The following is a 19,865-nucleotide window of genomic DNA, read 5'->3' as shown; positions in this document are numbered from 1 at the left end:
TTCTTGACTTAGAGTGAGAGAGAGAGAGAGAGAACTTTTAAGTGGTCTTCATATTGTTTATATATTCATCTAGATGGGCTAAAATTTCGGGCCTGTAAAAAGATAATTTTAATGTAATGCATGTATGTGATTTAATGGAAACATATCAGCAAGTCTGAGAGTGCTTTAGATTAGGTGAGCAAAATATAGATTTGTATTATTGATAATTTCAAACCGTGATATGTATATTTTATTTTACGGAATATTCAAGCCTATTTGGTAATGCATGGTGACAGTGTCTTCAAAATGCCACTATCGGCATAATAATCATGAAGATAGGAAGGCACTCTTGTTTTAATGTAATTTTGCATGATAAGAATACGTCGCAACTTGTGACAAGCCTGGACAACGAACAAATGCCCTCCCATCTTAGGTAAAAGTTTTCCTTTTATGTCAAGTATTTGTTCTTTCTGTAATATTAGAATAATATTAAGGATACGTTTAAATCCATTATTTGATTTTTTTGTTTGAGTTCAAACTGTAGGAAAACATAGGCTGAGATATTCTATGTGGTCGGATGGATGTGAACCTGGGCATTCTAAGTCCATGGATGTGAAATTGAAAAGATGAATAGTGGCTTGATATTGAATTAAATTGTAACAGGGCCAGTGGAGCATTGGAATATATGAGGATATCAGTTGAAATGATATTATTTAGTATGATGTACTGTATTTTAAGGGAGACGATTGGGGTCGCCTTAAGTTGTTGACAAGAAATATTCTGCGGCCAACCATTATTAGGTGTGGTTAGAAGTTGTACGATTTATGATTGTAGAAAGGGTGCGTTAGCACTTCACTTGGGAGAAGGGCCACTGCCAATATTATTGTTCAAGCCTGTCCACTAAGACTGAATGTTTGGAGTTTCGCATAAACCCGATTACATTTAAAGGATGCTTTTTAAAGCGCTCATGTTTATTTCTATAAAGAAATTAAATAACTGGAACGCCAGAATTATTATTGATTTATTGACCTTATGAATAATTGAGATGGGAGTTTTTAAAGACCCGTTTGTGGATTGCATCTTGGTGATCGTCAGTTCGAACTCCAACGAAAATCATGGATTTCCTTTGTCACAGAATATTTCTTTTACGTTATATAGCCAGTTGCATGCGTATATTGTTTATAGTTTTTTAAATAATTGTACATAACTTTTTTATATATGCTCCTTGAGTTGTGTTTAATTTTTTTGTTTGGATTCCAAAACGGGTTCCGTCTCGTTATTGGTCATCTGATTCATTGCGATGTGAGTTCGATTTCTGGACCTGACATTAGTCAAATATTATTTTGATGATTATCATTTTATCCATTAGTGTTCGCTTATTCTTTTGTTTATTTATTTAGTAGTATAATTAATTAGTTAGGCGACCACTCCAAGTTGTCTCCAATTTTTCGTATAGGTAATTGTTTCTTCTAATAGTGAAGAAGGCTTTTTATGAGAACCGTCGCATTTACACGGATATGTCTGTTCTTAAAAAGGTTTTTGTACCGAATATTTAATGTAATACTTATTGACATGTCATAAACGAAAGGGAACAAACAGCTTCGACATTTAATCAATAAATAATAACAAATATGAATTATATTCTTTTAATGAAAGGACTGACATCTCCAAATTGGTATTTAGTCCATAGGACATTGTATACTTTATTTTCAATATAGTAGAATTATTCAGGGTTGATTTCAGTTAATCACGATTTTTATCAACGTGTTAACATGCTCGAATATGCAACGGTGCCGCCTCACGATTGTGTATTTCTTCACTCACAACATTGTCAATGTAACAAATTGCTGGAAGAAAGAAACAATACGCCCAATGGTAGCTGTTCCACATGCCCCCCCCCTCCTACTTCGATGCATAGTTCACAACAATGTAGTAGTGACCTTCGGACTCTGTTCGGGATATGTGGTGTAAAGCTGCCTGTATTCTTGGTACAAGTTCATCTTTTCTTTCTACGGGATTCCCATAGTAGTCGACATGTGCAGAACAAACTGTACACTGCCTACTGGGGCTGGAAAGCAACTATGTGAAACGAACGAGAAAGTTGTGCATTCGCGCCGAGCATTACCTCTAACTCCTACTTCACATTTCCCGTTCCATCCCTTCCCTCCTCTGAGGCACGACAACCGGCAGCAGCTGGCTCTCTGGTATTGCAAACACGCAAGTTCGTCAATTTGAATCGCGTGCCCAGAAGTAACAAATTAACCTCATATTTTCGAAAAGAAAAATTTCCTCCGCCAATCCGATTGCAGCATCGATCTTAACTTCCTTTAACACGAAGAGCATCCCTGATATTTTGTCTCTATACTTCTGATACAGCCTGTATACAATATTGTTTATGTTGCATAAACGATTATGAATGAGTGTAAATGATTGTGAAATGGGGATACTATAAACAAGTGAGATAAACTGCAAATAAAAGTCCGCATGTAGCACTTAAGTGACTTTAATAAAAGTTTATGTACATACCTGACCAGCCTCTAAAAAAACCAAACCCCACGGCACTTAACGCCCTTGAAAGGGCCTTGGCCTGGCCAGCGACCGTTTCTCAGACCGAAGGCCTGCAGATTACGAGAGGTCATGTGGTCAGCACGACCCATCCTCTCGGCTGTTATTCTGGGCTTTCGAGATCGGAGCCGCCATCTCACCGTCAGATAGCTCCTCAATTCTAATCACGTAGGCTGAGTGGACTTCGAATGAGCCCTCAAATCCAGAGAAAAATCCCTGACCTCACCAGCCTCTGAGGTGCTAAATCTTGGACTGAATCCAGTTTACTTGCTTCTAACTGTGGTGTTTTTAATATAGTTGTCTGTGAGGCTTGCGGGAAAAGGGTATCCTTTGTTGTGTGGGTACATGTGAGCACTCTGCTGACTGTCGATAATTAATATTGGCCTGCCGTGTGCTGGAACGAATGTATTATAATTGCTTTGGAGTGAATAAAAGTGTATTAAGGAATAAAATCTTATCTTTTTGTTAAACATCATTGTTTAATTTCTCTGGCATGGGGGCTGGGTGTATGTGTTGTCTTCGTCATCATTTCATCCTCATCACGATGCGCAGGTCGCCTACGGTCGTCAAATCAAAAGACCTGCACCTGGCGAGCCGAACCCGTTCTGGGATCTTCCGGCACTAAAAGCCATACGCCATTTCATTTCACTGGCCCAAAAACAAATGTACATTAAACATGTTCTCTCCCGGAAACCATTCGGAATACGGCATATGTCCATACGAAGGTTTTTTGCTGCAAATAATCGCTCCTGTCATATCCCTGAGTATTGACCTTACCTCCTGGGACACCCCTGTATCAGAATTCTCTTGACATTAATTTCATTTTCTCTGGCTACAAAGTCCCTAGGGTATAATTTACATGATTATTAGGAGTAATTATTGATTAAACACTTTCTTGGTGGAAACAGATAGAGTAACTATGTTCGAAAATCACACCAGATATTTGAGTTGAGTTACAAATGTACTAAAATATAAATTTCTGAACGAAGTACTCCTATAACAATCATCTGTCGTGCCCTGTTTCAAAGTATATGTAATACAACATGCATATTTGGACAAAGAGGTATTAACAATTTACGCATAGGTACACTGACAGTACTTTTTTTAGGTTCCTGTTGCTTACATCAAATTTAAATAAAAACTTCACTCAGCCACTTGCTGCCTTATAGCAAAAAGCTTCGGCCTCACTGATTTATATACGTAGGCCATCCCGAAATATAGCTTCCTTACTTCTTTCTTGTAGAGTAAACGTATTTATCCGGGAAGTATGGGAACGACAGATCTATGACGTAGCAATCATACACCGCCCGGACAAGTCCCGCCTGGTGTCAGTAGCGTAGCAGCAGTGGCTCGTAGTATTCAAGATTCGGTCTGTGGTAATGATTTTACGGAAATGTTGATGGGTCATTCAAAACAAGAGGCGTGGAATGTTCAGTGCAGGAGTTGTGTTGATCCATGGCAATGCTCGCCCACATACGACACGGCGCTCAGCAGGAGTTCGGATGGGAGGTATTTGATCATCCACCGTACAGTCCTGATCTTGCTCCCAGTGATTTTCATCATTTCTTGCACCTCAAGAAATTCCTGTCCTCCTGTAAGCATTTTCACACGACCGAGGAGCTGAAGTCGAATGTCACATGCTGGTTCTATTCCCAGGGGGCAGATTTCTATGACATACAAAACCTGACACCAAGATATGACAAGTGTCTCAATTCTGGTGGTGATTATGTAGAAAAGAAACCTCCAGCATTGTTGTATCGGGTGCCAATACAGTTTTTTATTTAACTATATTGTGAAACTTAATTTATTGATGGGCCTCGTAATAAGTAAACAGGTAAATTTGAATACGGTGTATATATATTAAACATATCCACTTTTAATGAATTAGATGTAATTATAAAATCTACATAAACTTAATTAATTCTACTATGTATGCCAACATGTCTTTGTCGCAATATTCTGAAAATATATACAATTCCCTTCCTGAAGAAGTTCGAATGTCTACCTATTTCCTGTAGTTAAAAAACCTATCAAAATCGACAATCTATCTAATAAGCACATAGTGCAATGATCTCATTGTTGTATGCCATCACTTGATCATATTATACGTTCGTGTAATGCATCACTAATAACCATGGCTGAAGGTGTCATATAAAAACACATTTTTTTAAAAAAAAAAAATCTGTATAACACTGTACATTGCATGTGATAGAGATGGTTTCATATGGAAATTCTGTGTTACTTGCCATACATGAATCATTATTGTGTGCTTTCATTGACAGAGGAAAAGCATGTTTAATTTGCAATTTGCGCTAACAACCTCATCACCGAGACAAACTTCATTGTTCTGGAAGAACAACACACATTGATCAGACAAAGGATGGACAGGATGTGAAGTATGTTAGGTCATTTCAGCTAAAATATACACGTTTTAACTGAAATGATGAGAGCTCTTTACCTGTAGTAACGAGATTGTAGGTACTTTGTATAATTACCTAGTTGCCGTCTCCATAGTGACCACCACTGAGGAACACGGAACTGATATAACACCCCGCTACATCCATTTGATTAATCGACATTGAAGGCAACACACGCTCACATAGAGGAATTCCAAAGCCTCTTCACTTCCGATATTACTGTATATCAAACTGGTAATGTTCGACAAAGTTGACTTAAATGTCTTTTGGAAGGCTGGAATCTAGTGACACATCTCCTTTCCACACGATTCCTGTCCAGGCTCTTCAATTCAGCCCAGGACTTCCGCAGCTTTTTCTCCAAATCACATGGAATAGCCTCATATGTTTCCAAAGTTCGTGATCAGTTGATATGCCCAGTTTTTCTGCTTAATTTCAGTCTCTCTAATCACCTGGTTTTCCATTTTACACCAGGCAAATGCTGAGCCTGTACCTTAATCAGGACCACGGCCGCTTCCAACACACTCCTAGGCCTTTCCAATCCCATCCTCGCCATATGACCTATATACGTCGGTGTGACGCAAAGTAACTTTTAAATCAATCTTGGTTTAAGTGGTGACCAAAAAGCTCACTTAATGACACATTTTTTTTTCCTCAGCAGCAGAAAGGGTGACTAAAATGAAATATGATGGGGAAAGATATACAATTCATTCCCAACATGATAATATCGATGGATTTTTTCAAAATCTCGTATGTTCCAATGCTCTTCTTACCTATTATATTCATAAAGACTGATCACGCCTCCCAGTCACATATTTATATTCGGTTCATCAGAATATTCCTTGCGTTCATTTTCTTATGCTAATGTGTAAAGGAAAATGGGCCTTACTGTATCGTATTGTGTTCAGGGTTGCCAACGGGAAAAAAATTCCCACTAAATTTTCACCTAAAAAGGTACTAGAATATGAAAAAAGTACTAAATCTTTTCTATTTACAATGGAGTGGGATTATTCATAAATGTAGTATAGGAAACGAAGTATATTTGTCAAAAATACACATTTATTAAATGAGAAATTTGTAATTATTAGAAACAGGTTTTGCTATCTATGATGGGAAGGGAGGTAGCAATGTTGCAGTTTCAATCACAATAATCCTAGCACTTCCAGTTTTAAGGTTGACTGCAAGTTTATGTTTAGAATATGAACACTATGAATATTCTCACGCATTTCAGTTCAAGATTCACGCATACACACACACATACACACACACACACACCTTTCGCATTCATACACAACCCAAAATTTGACTGTCTTTTACAATATATTCACATGGAATTCACATTTTGCTTTTCTCTTAATCCTTGGAAAACATTGCCAAAACAATAAACTGTTTTGAAATGTGAATATTTTGGGAAGAAGAGTGTTATATTTTCTCCTTGGTTAGCGGGCGCCCATTCAAGATACAGGATAGGAGGTTGTTTTTCAATTTGGTGTTATCAATAGTAACAGCAAGAAAAAATCTGTTCTGTTGTAGCAGGGGAAAGCAGTAAACAAAGCACTTCCTTCACAAAATTTGCCAAATGTGAGAAGATGTTGTCGCCTACAGGATTTTTCATTGCGAAAACAGAGTTCCAAAATTTCATAAATCCTTAGTTTTCTTAGAGCGATTCTCTGGACTTGTTTGTTAATAAGGAAGCCGTAAAAGGTACTAGATTACTATAAACAGAACTAACATACTAAAAATGTCCATGAATTACTAGATCTAGTACTAAAGTACTAAAGGTGGCAAACCTGATTGGGGGGATGTTTGGGGATGTTGTTTGCATGTTGAACTTACGTACTCCTATAGTGGAATGTATTTAAGGTTAATTTTCCTTTACACATTATCACAGGAAAATGAACACAACGAAAATTATTCTGTTTACTACATAAATATAGAGTAAGTTTCTCGCATCGGTTGGCCGGAGGGCGCGCTCAGATTATCTGCCTCCCGTTGACTCATCACTTCCCATTACACAGCATAGCTACAGCACGTGAATGCCCGCACTTCGCAGTTGAGGTCCGTGCTTAGGACGTGTATTAAGTATTCATCTGTCGCTCCAACTGTTCTCAACTTGTAAAGTGTTACTTCGGGGTATAATTCTCACAATACCTACACATGTGTACTCGGTAGAGGAAAGAGCATTTATGTACGATAATTACGGGTAAACAGGGAAGTCGTTAGGCGATTTGTAATACAATTTCAAGGTGTACGCCCTCAACATAGAGAGACCGTGCGGAAACTAGAAGACAAATTGAGAAGAACTGGTTCTTTACTCGATAAGAAGCGAAGTGTTTAAAAACGAGTACTTAATGAGGAAAAAGTAAAATGAAATTGCAAAAAGATTACAATATACGCCTACAAAATCCGTAAGACGGCTTGGACGAACAGCCGGGGTTCAAAGAGCTCAGCATTGTGGGCTACGTAAATGTTAAAATTGAAAACTTATGAGGTAACTCTAGTACACGAACTGCATCCAGCGTAATCACGATAAGCGGGTACGTTTTTGTAATCGGATGTTTTGAAACCTAAATGATGGAAAAATTGATCCACGCTTGATATATTTCTCTGACGAAGCATGGTTCCATTTACACGGGTATGTTTCGACGCAGAATAACAGATACCGTACTTGGAGTTCAGGGAAACCCTTTCGTATATACAAAATTCCCCTACATGATGAACGGTTCGGAGTATGGTGCGCAGCGAATGGATACATAATTATAGGACTTATCTTTTTTCAGGGAACAATTAATGCACAAATGGGATAATATGCTCAAAACATGTTTTGACCAACTGGCTGACACTGATTGTCGAAATGAATATTTTCAGCAAGAGTCTGCCACTGCGCATACAGCTAATGACACATAGGAAATTGAGGATAATTTTGAGACTGTGTTATTAGTAAGGACGTATGGCCGTCACGGTGATCAGTTTGATCTCTTTTTTATGTTATTTACGGAGGCGCTTAAAAATATGTGAATGCAGTAGGAGAGCACTTCGAACATCTCCTGTCATAAGATACGAGCTTATTTTCTTAATTACTCATTTTCTTAATTCTTATTTTCTTAATTCTAATTGATGTCTCATGTTATGCACGGATAAAGTGAGTGAGTGCAGTCCGTGTTGCTCTGCTGCGGAGCGGGCAGTGATGAGTCAATGGGCGGCAGATAAGCTGGGCGCGCCTGTCGGCCAACCTAAGAGAGAAAGTCACTGTACATTTGGCTGGGAGGCGATACGAATCTTAAGGAATATAATTGGTAGCAAGAGCATTGGGATACACGCGAAGTATTAAAAGAAATCCATTGATATGTAAACGTCGCGTTGTGCATGACGTCACAGAAAATCACGTAATGAAAATAGCGGTTGTATAGCCGTTTTCTTTATAATATTTAAAATTAACATCTTTCAATTATTGTTTTTCAAATCTACTTATTATTGTTGCATCTACAAACCCTAGTAGAATAAATTAATTATTATTTTTTTTTTTTTGCTAGGGGCTTTACGTCGCTCCGACACAGATAGGTTTTATGGCGACGATGGAAAAGGAAAGGCCTAGGAGTTGGAAGGAAGCGGCCGTGGCCTTAATTAAGGTACAGCTCCAGCATTTGCCTGGTGTGAAAATGGGAAACTACGGAAAGCCATCTTCAGGGCTGCCGATAGTGGGATTCGAACCTACTATCTCCCGCATGCAAGCTCACAGCCGCTCGCCTCAACGCGCACGGCCAACTCGCCCGGTAGTTAATTATTTGAAGTGTTAATTTTTTATAGAGTTGTTTTAAGCACAACAATTTTGTTCAAGTATCCACCAAAATATTTATTTCTGAAATTAAACTTTGAAAGTCAGAGATCCAGTTCTACACAGTTTGTTTTTATCTACACGTTGCAGAAGAGTACACAATTTTAACTGAATATCTTGAGAAACTCTGCGAGTTATCAGAGGAACATATCTGATAAAAAAGTTTTACAGAAAACGAGCGACAAACACACTCAAGCGTTGGAAAGCTTCTAGATTTTTAATGGCTAACGTGAGTGAGGCCCTGCACTCTTTAAGTAATAACGTGGAAAGTATTATAGATATCGACAACATTCCATAATTTATTCAAGAAGGATTTTGCATAGTACAGGATGACCCAGAAGTCCGTTAACATCTGACAATACAAAACTTCACGAAATATTGGATTAATTGACATACGCGATTGGCATAGCATAATGTTTTGTTGACACCAAAATAAAATACACAAAATGACTAACAGATGGCGGGGGACAGCAACACGCCAATTACAAATGGCCACACATTTTGACATGACATGGGGTTTTATTGACACCAACAACGAGTCCACAAACAGGTCAAAAATGAAGTGAAATGTCGTATGGCTTTTAGTGGCGGGATATCCCAGGACGGGTTCGGCTCGCAGGTGCAGGTCTTTATATTTGACCCCGGTAGGCGACCTGCGCATCGTGATGAGGATGAAATGATGATGAAAACAACACATACACTCAGCCCCCGTGCCGTAAGAATTAACCAATTAAGGTTAAAATCCCAGACCCGACCAGGAATCAAACCCGGGACCCTCTGAACCGAAGACCAGTACGCTGACCGTTCAGCCAACGAGTCGGACAACAGGTCAAAAGATCGTGCTGAACAGAAACACGTCAGTGATGTCGCATGAGACCCGTGTACGGTAACAAACGAGCTGTCGTTAGAGAGGGTGTCAGATCCTCCCGGTCCCCCGACCCCAATCCGTGTGATTATTGGTTGTAGAGTTTTCTGAAGTCGCAAGTCTATTGCGATCGTCCGACCACATTAGGGATGCTAAAAGACAACATCTGATAATTTCTCACTATACCTACGGATACAGTGCTGTTCACAACATTGTCCCTCGACTACAGGTATCGTTGATGAATGACGGCCAACATGTTAAGCATGTGTCATAAAGAACAACGTCCTTGCTAAACTTCGATTGTTATGAAGCGCTATCTGTTGGTCATACTGTGTAATTTTCTTTGGTGTCAATAAAACCGCAGGTCATGCGAATCATTTGACTTCCAATATCCCGTGAACTATTTCCCCGTCAAATGTTAGTGGACTTTTGGGTCACCCTGTACATTTAAAAGATTGAAAGAGTACATTATTGGAACTCCAAAGGTGTTAGTCGCGCCTTAAGAAGGTAGAATGTTTGTTCACCCTCTTCCTAGAACCTTTGTGTGGCTGCCACTTGTGTTTCCTCTTAATTCTTTCTAGTATAATTTGCTTATATTGATAATATTTTGACTCCTGTCTATAATGGACCAGATAGAGGGAGCGATGCAAAGTGATTTCCATACAGGCAATGAAGGCCCTGGGTGGTGGGGAAGGTAAAGGATTCCACTATCTGTAACCTCGGTACTTGGTGGGGTAAAGTAGTTAGCTCCATGCCCGGCAACCTTTGTCCCCAGGGATTAATCTGTTACTCATTTCTGGTGTAGGCTGAGTGAACACCAGGGCCATGTGCACATCGGAGAATTTCTTAAATTTATTGAGTTCCTGACGAGGAACCAAACCCTCGTCCTTCCCGGTGACCGGTACTCGTCTTTACTGCCTCCGCCATGGATGGACGGTTAGCCTGTTAGCCTCAAAACCGACAGAGGTAGTCGGATTTTTGAAGTGTGGAATACTTTTATTAGACACTTCATGTTGTACGTTGTTGACATGTGAATGATTTCTGGTGTTTACCCGGCAAATTTCATCAGTATCGTCTGAGAAGTGAGTGGTAAATGAACACTTTCTCCTTGGTTGAAACAAAACGGCACGTTGAAATTGTCATGCAAGTACACTAAATGGCACAATATTAAAATGTCTGACACACGGTAGCTGAGGCAATTTTACACTGCTTAACAAAAAAATTGAAGCAAAAATAGAAATCAGAGAGTTGCAGTTTACTGTGACATGTAGAACGGCCACCAGAATGCATTAACTTTGTTCGTGTTTAATGTTGTTAAGTTACCAGGCCTGGTAGGGAATATAAGGAGGCGTGAACAGCGCCAGGTATTGAATGTCGCGTACTTGTGTGAGACAACGTTATTATCACCTGATAGCCTTTTAAAGGGCCCTCATTTTTGGCCTCCATTTGTACGGCTGGTCGAATTGTGCAATGTCCAGATTTGTCGAGCATTCGGATGTGATAGACGCCCGAAGTTTGATTGCATTGGAAAGTGTGGGCAGGCATACTCGTCGTCAATATTTCGGTTGACAACGTCTGACCACTACAAGGGAGGATCGCCGTAGTGACCTCGAAGCACGCCGTAACCCCTTCATATCTGCGCCTGTAATCTCAGAACAATAATGGACTCCCTGCAACATGCTGTGCCATCCCCCACCATTTGTTTGTGACTAGCAGCAGCCGGAATAGGGAATTGCCGTCCCATTCGTAGGCTGCTGTTAACACCATAACACAAATGGCTGCGTTTAGGGAACTAAGGATATAATGCGCAAGTACTAAGGTATGTCCTTTCCAATTCAACTTTTGAAAATAGTTTTAAATATTTTTAAAGAACTTTTACATTTTTATAACAAATAACATTGTTATCAACAATTGATCAAGAACAAAGATGATGCAAAGGCAGGAGTATCAATTTTAATATATTTTTGATCAACCAGTTAGATAAGTCTCCATCATCATCAACATCATGGTCGTCGTCATCGTCATCGTAACCACCACCCCTACGTTTCATCCAAGGCGATCAATCAATCAATCAATCAATCAATCAATCAATCAATCAATCAATCAATCAATCAATCAATCAATCAATCAATCAATCAATCAATCAATCAATCAATCAATCAATCAATCAATATTGATCTGCTTTTAGAGCTGTCACCAAGGTGGAAAATTCCCTAACAAATCTTTATCTAGTAAATGATTTCAAAAGTGTAGGAAATTATTATATTCCCTAATTCCTCTTTCTATAAACGAATATTTGCCACAATTTATCCTTCCGAATTCCAGCTACAATATCCTCGTTTTTTGATCTTTTCTACGCTTAAAACACCTCTCAGCCTTATTCGACTACTAATGTCATTCCAAGCCATCTCACTATTGACAGCTTGAAAGATTCCGCTTAGTCGAGCAGCTCGTCTCCTTATTTCCAAATATTCTCAGTTCAGAGTTTGCAACATTTCCATAACACTACTTTCTTCGGAAATCACCCGGAACAAATCTATATTGTGAACTAATGCGATTTTCTTTCTTATGCAATTCTCAAGTAACATTTGTTGATGATTGCGAATTTTCTTAAGCTCTGAGTGTTAAAAATATTTACGTTCATTTTACGGATAGACGTTCCTTGAAGTTCCTTTCCCATTTTCGTACATTCATCAGACACATGAACTTACCATACCTGATAAGAGTCACGTGTGATATGCTGACTAGTACGAGCGCAAAATTAATCAATTAAACAGTGAACTTACCTGAGATTCAGGATGGAGAAGAAGGCGTAGAATGCCAGGATGAAGAAGAGGCAGGCAAACCCGTAAGTATGAAGAAGAAAACCCCACTTCAGTTCCTTCTTGATGGAGTCCAAGGACGGTGTGAGCAGAAGCACAGTCCCTGCAGGGCCATGTCGGACGGGCACTGAGCCTTGAGTTGTGCCGTTAGGATCGCCCATTATGAACATGCTTGTATCTGTAACAGACAACCACACACTTCTGGTGATTCAAGTGTCCACCCCATAAAATGGAGACATTAATTCGAGGACATAACGAAAAAAAGTAGGTACATCACATGAATAAAAGAGGAATCTCTAAATTGAATGCCAAAATCTTGGATTAAATCCCAAACCTCAATACAGTGCTCATATAAAGTGAGAGGGTGATGGTGATTCATCCGTCGGATGGAGATGTTAAGCCTTCAGAACACTCGGTGCTATTCGAGAGGAGAAGACAACGTGCCAGCACCGCGTTTAACCCTCTCCCTTTGTACTATGAAATTCCATGTCATTTATTTCATCTCATTAACTCCTCTCATGAGGTTGACGTCAGGAAGGGTACCCAGTCAAAAACAAATCGTCAAGAAGATTCATGTCACTTTACACCCCACCCCGTATGGAACAGAACACGGGATGGACACACATTCACATGAATAAGTAATGAAGGCTAATTGAATATCACTGTATTCAGTCTAGAGAGACATTTTGAGTCGGTGAGTGGATGGATGGGCTGCAGTCATTAATTCGAGTCATATCGGAATATCAATAGAATGACACGTTTCGTTCTTGAAAAATCATCGTCAGATTCTAGCAAATCACACTCAAAATATATAGAAATGAATAAACATTTGTGTTTATTTCTATTCAAATCCTCAAGAAAATTAACTTATCTTAATGAAATCTTCTCCACTTGTGATGAACTTGGAACTACTTCGTACACATTAATCGACTAGTGGAGAGAAGATACGACTTCAAGATAAGTTCAATATTACATTTTTACGGTTTCAGATAGAAATAAACGTACATGTATTTATTTCTAAATATTTTGAGTGTGATTTGATAGAATCTGATGAAGTTATTTCAAGAAAAATGTCACCTATTTTAATTAAGTTTTTTTACCATATGTTTTTTAATGTAGTTTTTTAATGTATTACTCAATATTAGTTTCAGCGGACTGAAAAAACTAACAGTTGTAAATGAACAGAGTTGAAAATGAAAACTTATGGCTTCAGATTTCACCAATCACACTAATCAAATCAATATTTTGGCAATACATATCCCGTGACCTGTGATTGTGGGCTACTATAGGATGAAGAAGTTTTACCATCACCGTACACAAAGGAAGATGTTTTGCAGTTCAATGATAAAGCTGTCCATGGAACTGCTTCTTACACATCAATCGACTAGTGGAGAGAAGAGATGACTCCAATCTGTCCCCTTGAATTCAAACTTTATCTTAAAAAAGCATTATTATCTTTCCTACCTTTAAAAACACCACTCAAACTTATTCGCCTACTAATGTTATTCCACGCCATAAAGCTGTCCTTGTAGCCGAATATTGGAAAAATATTATTTAATAGTGTATCTGGACACGGAAAATAAATAAACAAATAAATAGATAAAGATAAATAAATAAATGAATACGCGGTACGTGACTCCGACTCCAAACCTGCCCGTTCGAATTCTTTTTAAAAAACCTAGCTTCTTCCATCCGAGAACGGATTTCTACGCCAAGATCTAGGTGTCCACTGACCGAATATCCCAACTATTTTACAAAAGAAGAAAAAATCTCAATATTTCGACTGGTTACCTGCAATTAAACACCCCGATGAGGGTGGCGGATGAAGATCGTGAATGATATGTTCGCACTACTAATGTTCATGTCTTATTTAAATTTATTTAAATGTATTTATTTATTTATTTATTTATTTATTTATTTATTTATTTATTTATTTATTTATTTATTTATTTATTTATTTATTTATTTATTTATTTATTTATTTAAATTTAAGTTTGATCGCTTTGAATAAGAACGTAGGATATCGATGATAACACTCAGTAACATTGATCCCCATAAGGAACCTTCACCCCATTAACACAGTAATTAACCTGAGAGGACTCACCCTATTAGTGAAACTCACAACCTGACTTTTAACCCATTTTATCATCATACCATTGCCTTCTGTCCATCTAACAACATTGTCGAGATCTTTTTACAGTTGCTCACAATCTTTATAACTTATTTTCACTCTATAAGGAATAACATCATCCGCAACAAGCCTTACCTCTGATTGCAATTCTTCACTAATATCATATTATATATATAAGAAAACATAAAGGTCGAATAATACTGTCTTGAGGAATTGCCCTCTTAGTTGGAGGATTAAAGCCACGGTCGCTACTTTACCAATCCTACCCTCCTGTCTCCGCAAGCCCCTTGATGTGTTAGTGCGACGTTATACCAGTAGCAAAATACAGAAGTACTAAAATGTCATCTGCATTCTCTGAATGTATTAATTCAACTTTATTCTAATATTGGTCTTATAGTCAATACAGTTAATTTCACTACCCCAGTGCTGTGTATTGGGGTATAGTATTGATGTAATTGGATTAAATCAACGGCTTAAATTCTGGGCGCGGGTGATAATGGGGGATACGATATGAAATCTGTCAATAATCCGATATATTGTGATAAATCCTTGGACTGAATATAATACAGGAACAGACTAGTGCATACATCCGACAACAATGGCTAAATAGTTAGTGTGCTGTCCTTTGTTCCATGGGGTCCCGAGTTCGATTCCCAGCCGTGTCGGGTTTTTTAAGCTGCATTGGTTAACACCGATGGCCCAAGGGCTGGGTGTGTGTGCCGTCTTCATCATTAGAACACATCATAGGTAGTGTCCAATCCTCACAGACGAGCAAGTCGCCTCTACGGTGTCAACTCGAAATATCTGCACCAGACCTCTTCGGAAGCCACACGGCATTAATTAAATTATCATAATCATGTCCTCCTTCCAACAGATACTGGGTAAGGGAAACACTGGTTCTTCTGCACTTCTATATCTCCACCAATCCTCACCCAGTAGTGCTTTCCCGTCCAGGCTCCGTTGTCTTATACTATTCTTCACAAAGTCCATCCATCGAATTTTCGATTTTTCTCGTCCTTTCTTCCCTGTCATCCATCCTTACAGTTCTTCTCTTGGCATATTTTAATTTATTTTCTTGAAATGTCCAAACAATTACTGTCTGTTTTGCTGCAGTTTTTCCAATCAACTTTTGCACCTTTAGTTTTATCGTACGCCTTAGTTTCTCAGTCTATCATCTTATGACTCAAGAATAATATATTATGCAATTAGAAAGCCCGCCTGGTTGCCGTGATCGATAAGGCGCTAAAGCCTAAACGGTCTGACACCGAGGTTATCCGGTTCCAGTTCCATAGTTCGAAAATATGTTCACCATCAGAATGTTGGCCGGCAGTGTAGGGGAGGTGGTGGTATACAGTTTCTAATCACTAGATTGCGTGCCAAAAGCCTGGATTAAATTACAAACCTCTCCGTGATGCTCATTTGGAGTGAGGACATATGACGCTGTTGATGGTGATTCGTCCGTCGGATGGGGACGTTAAGCCTTGAGCAGACCCCTTGGCGCTATTCGACAGGAGTAGGCTATGTGCCGGCACCGGGTTTCACCCCCTCCCTACTATAATGTATCACGTCATTAATTTCATCTCATTAACTCCTCTGATGAGGTTGACGTCAAGAAGGGCATCCGTTCGTAAAAACCTGCGAGGACAGATTCATCTCACCTCCTACCTGACCCCGTAGAGAAACGGGACAAGGGTAGGATAAACAAACAAACATTATTGCAAATGGAAATGTGAAAGTTAGGAATTTTACATTTTAGGGCAAAGTTAATAGCGAAATAATAATAATAATAATAATAATCATAATAATAATAATAATAATTTCTTCTCTCTTATGCCACCGGCGAGTTGGACGTGTGGTCAGGAGCGCGCGGCTGTGAGCTTGCATCCGGGAAATAGTGGGTTCGAATCCCACTGTCGGCAGCCCTGAAGATGGCTTTCCGCTGTTTCCCATTTTCACACTAGAGAAATTCAGGGGCTGTACCTTAATTAAGGCCACGGCCGCTTCCTTCCAACTCCTAGGCCTTTCCTATCCCATCGCCGCTATGAAACCTATCTGTGTCAATGCAACGTAAAGCCACTAACAAAAAAGAACAACTTATGCCGTTTAACCTCCAGGTTGTTCTTTCTCTCGGACTCAGAGAAAGAGAGAGAGAGAGAGAGAGAGAGAGAGAGATTCTACCTCTACCGCCTCAAGAACAGTGTCCTGAAACATCAGAGTTTGGGTGGTGAATGGAACTGGGGAGGACCAGTACCTCGCCAAGGCGGCCTCACCTGCAATACTGAACAGGGGCCTTGTAGGGGGACGGGATGATTGGAAGATTGGGTGGGGTAGGCAAAGAAGGAAGGAAGGAAGGAAGGAAGGAAGGAAGGAAGGAAGGAAGGAAGAGGCCGTGCCCTTGAGTTACAGTAGCTACCTTCCCGGCATTTGCCTGGAGGAGAAGTGGGAAACCACGGGAAACCACTTCGAGGATGGCTGGGGAGGGTTCGAATCCACGTCTAATCAGTTGACCTCCCGAGAATGAGTTGACCCCATTCCAGCCCTCGTACTACTTTTCAAATTTCATGGCAGAGCCGGAAATAGAACCCGGAACATCCGGGGGGGGGGGGAGGAGCTAATCACACTAATCACTACACCACAGAGGAGTATAATAATAATAATAATAATAATAATAATAATAATAATAATAATAATAATAATAATAATAATAACATTACACCCAGGAAGGACTGAAACTAGAGTACAAGAATGACAGCCTTAATGCATCACGTCTAACATTTGTCGACGACTTCATCATTCTAACTAACAGTAGGTCTATAGATATAGAAGAGGCTACCCACCACCTGCAAAACCTTCACATTGCAGCGCCTAGGGCTGGTTTGAAGATCAACATCAGGAAGACTGAATTCATGACCAATGTCAAGGAAGCCCCTTCGACAATACCACTAGAAGACACCACCATCAGAAAGGTCCCAGCCGTCAAGTACCTAGGAAGTGGATCCTCAGCAAACGAGAGTGTGAAGCTAGCCATCGACACCAGGTGCACCAAGTTTGAGAGGGTCTATCACTCCTGCAGAATCATCTACGTATGTAAATACCTCTCGAAGAACCTTAAATTCAGGCTCTATAATTCTGTAGAAAAACTATGCTTCTGAGTGTCTCATGACGACTACGAAAGGCCCTCTCAGGAAACGAGAACTCAAGGGAAGAAAGACCCTGAGGAGAAAAGGGAGGCACGTACTGAATTCGGCACAAAAATGAGCTGTGCGAATATCAGGATGGTTTTCTATCGACACCTAACTGGGATGAACCCCCTGAAGACTTACCAGCAAGATCTTTGCTGTGGCAGGTATACGGAAGGCATCCAGGAACAAGAGTATCTCCTCGGTCAAGTCGGATCTGGAACAACTGGAGATCAAGCATGAGTTCATATTTGACCGCCCACAGTTTCAGCAAGCCATACTGCGGGGAATTTTACGGGAAAATACGAGCCCCGTGGTCCTCAGTAGGCCCAAACAACAAATAATAATAATAATAATAATAATAATAATAATAATAATAATAATAATAATAATAATAATAATAATATTCATTTGGCACTGTTTAGGCTGACAGCGTTTCGTTTTCCAACAACAGCATGGCATATTAATCGTAAAGAATTACAGCATGCCATTGTATATTTCCAGCATTTAATATTTTATCAAATTTAATTTTCATTATTATCAGAATAACCCCCCCCCCTCTCCCATGTAGATAGGAATCCTGTGGGTAAACACAATAACATTTATATTTCTGAGAAAAGTGCACCTCGGGGGATTTTCTAAAATACTAAGCGCTATTCTTCCTTAAGTGACTCTAGATACGTGGTATAGAAAAGGAATGGCTACGGGAGTCCTTATGGCATACGTTTCTGAAGAACCTCCGTGCACTCAAGCACTGTCCACTATCATAACTCCGACCGCGCGTCTGCCAAGTGAGCTATTGCGAGGCTTGCGTTCCTGAAGAGATCAGATGCTGTCCACAGAGCGACTAAAAAAGAAAAATGTGAAACTATGAATCCTGGCGTAAGTTAACGTAAATAGTGTCTAACTTTGTTGTGTTCATGTGTAAGTTCATGAGCCAATTTTCTACGTTTTTTGGATGATCGGAATCACAATCCAAGGAGTGGAAATCTAAACCCTGAGATTTGCCGATGATATTGTTATTTCATTGAAACCGCAGAAGATCTGGAGAAATTGCTGAATGGTATGGACAGTGCATTGGGGAAAGTGTACAGGATGAAAATAAATAATCCAAAACAAAAGCAATGGAGTGCAGTCGAACGAAGTCAGGTGATGCATGAAATATGACATTAGGAGATGAAGCCTTAAAGGAAGTAGATGAATTTGTTACTTGGGTAGTAAAATAACTAACGATGGCAGATGTACGGAGGACATGAAATGCAGACTTGCACGAGCAAGGAGGACGTTTCCAACATTGATACGGGAGTTAAAAATATGTTTTTGAAGAATTTTGTCTGGAGCGTGGCATTGTATGGAAATGAAACATGGACGATGAGTAGCTAAGAAAGAACGAGAATAGAAGCTTTTGAAATGAATTTTTACAGAAGAATGCTGAAGGTGAGATGGGTAGATGGAATCGAATTGGTGAGAGGAGGTCGATTTTTCTAAATTTGACGAGAAGAGATAGAATGATAGGACGCACGTTGACACCCAGGATATAAATATAACATTTTTTGCTAGTGGCTTTACGTCGCACCAACATAGATAGGTCTTACGGCGACGATGGGATAGGAAAGGCCTAGGAGTTGGAAGGAAGCGGCCGTGGCCTTAATTAATTAGCCTGATGTGAAATTGGGACACCAAAGAAAACCTTCTTCAGGGCTGCCGACTCACTATCTCCCGGACGCAAACTCACAGCCGCGCATCCCTAACTGCACGGCCAACTCGACCGGTACGAATATAACAAACAGATTATATGAAGGATGTAATAGTTACGTAGAAGTGAAAAGATAACCATAGGATAGGGCGACATTGAGTGCTGCAGCAAACCAATTTATGGATTGATGACTCAAGCAGCAACAGCAACGATAAGAACAACGTATCCAGCTCCTTGGCTCCAGGTTCGAATCCCTGTTGGAACGAGAGTTTTATCTGCGTATGGTTAGTTCATCTGGCTCGGGGATTGGGTGTTTGTATTCGTCTTTTTTAATTGGAATGGAGGAAGTGTAGAGTGTTGAATGTGAGGAAAGGAAGGT

General features: G+C 39.7%; 1 protein-coding gene across 1 annotated transcript in view; it reads right to left on the bottom strand.

Moving 5' to 3' along the window:
- LOC136875989 (uncharacterized) overlaps positions 1 to 18,031 on the bottom strand; it is a 440,031-nt gene extending 422,000 nt beyond the window's left edge. The window contains exons 1-2 of the mRNA XM_068228292.1: positions 17,935 to 18,031; positions 12,445 to 12,658 (exon numbers count right to left, since the gene is read on the bottom strand). Of these exons, the coding sequence (XP_068084393.1) occupies positions 12,445 to 12,658; positions 17,935 to 18,031 (311 nt within the window). The remainder of the gene's footprint in view (positions 1 to 12,444; positions 12,659 to 17,934) is intronic.
- Between the last annotated feature and the right edge of the window lie 1,834 nt (positions 18,032 to 19,865).

This window comes from Anabrus simplex, chromosome 6 (genome assembly GCF_040414725.1).
Source record: "Anabrus simplex isolate iqAnaSimp1 chromosome 6, ASM4041472v1, whole genome shotgun sequence".
Classification (NCBI taxonomy): Eukaryota; Metazoa; Arthropoda; class Insecta; order Orthoptera; family Tettigoniidae; genus Anabrus; species Anabrus simplex.
This window is presented reverse-complemented; position numbering and strand designations above follow the sequence as displayed.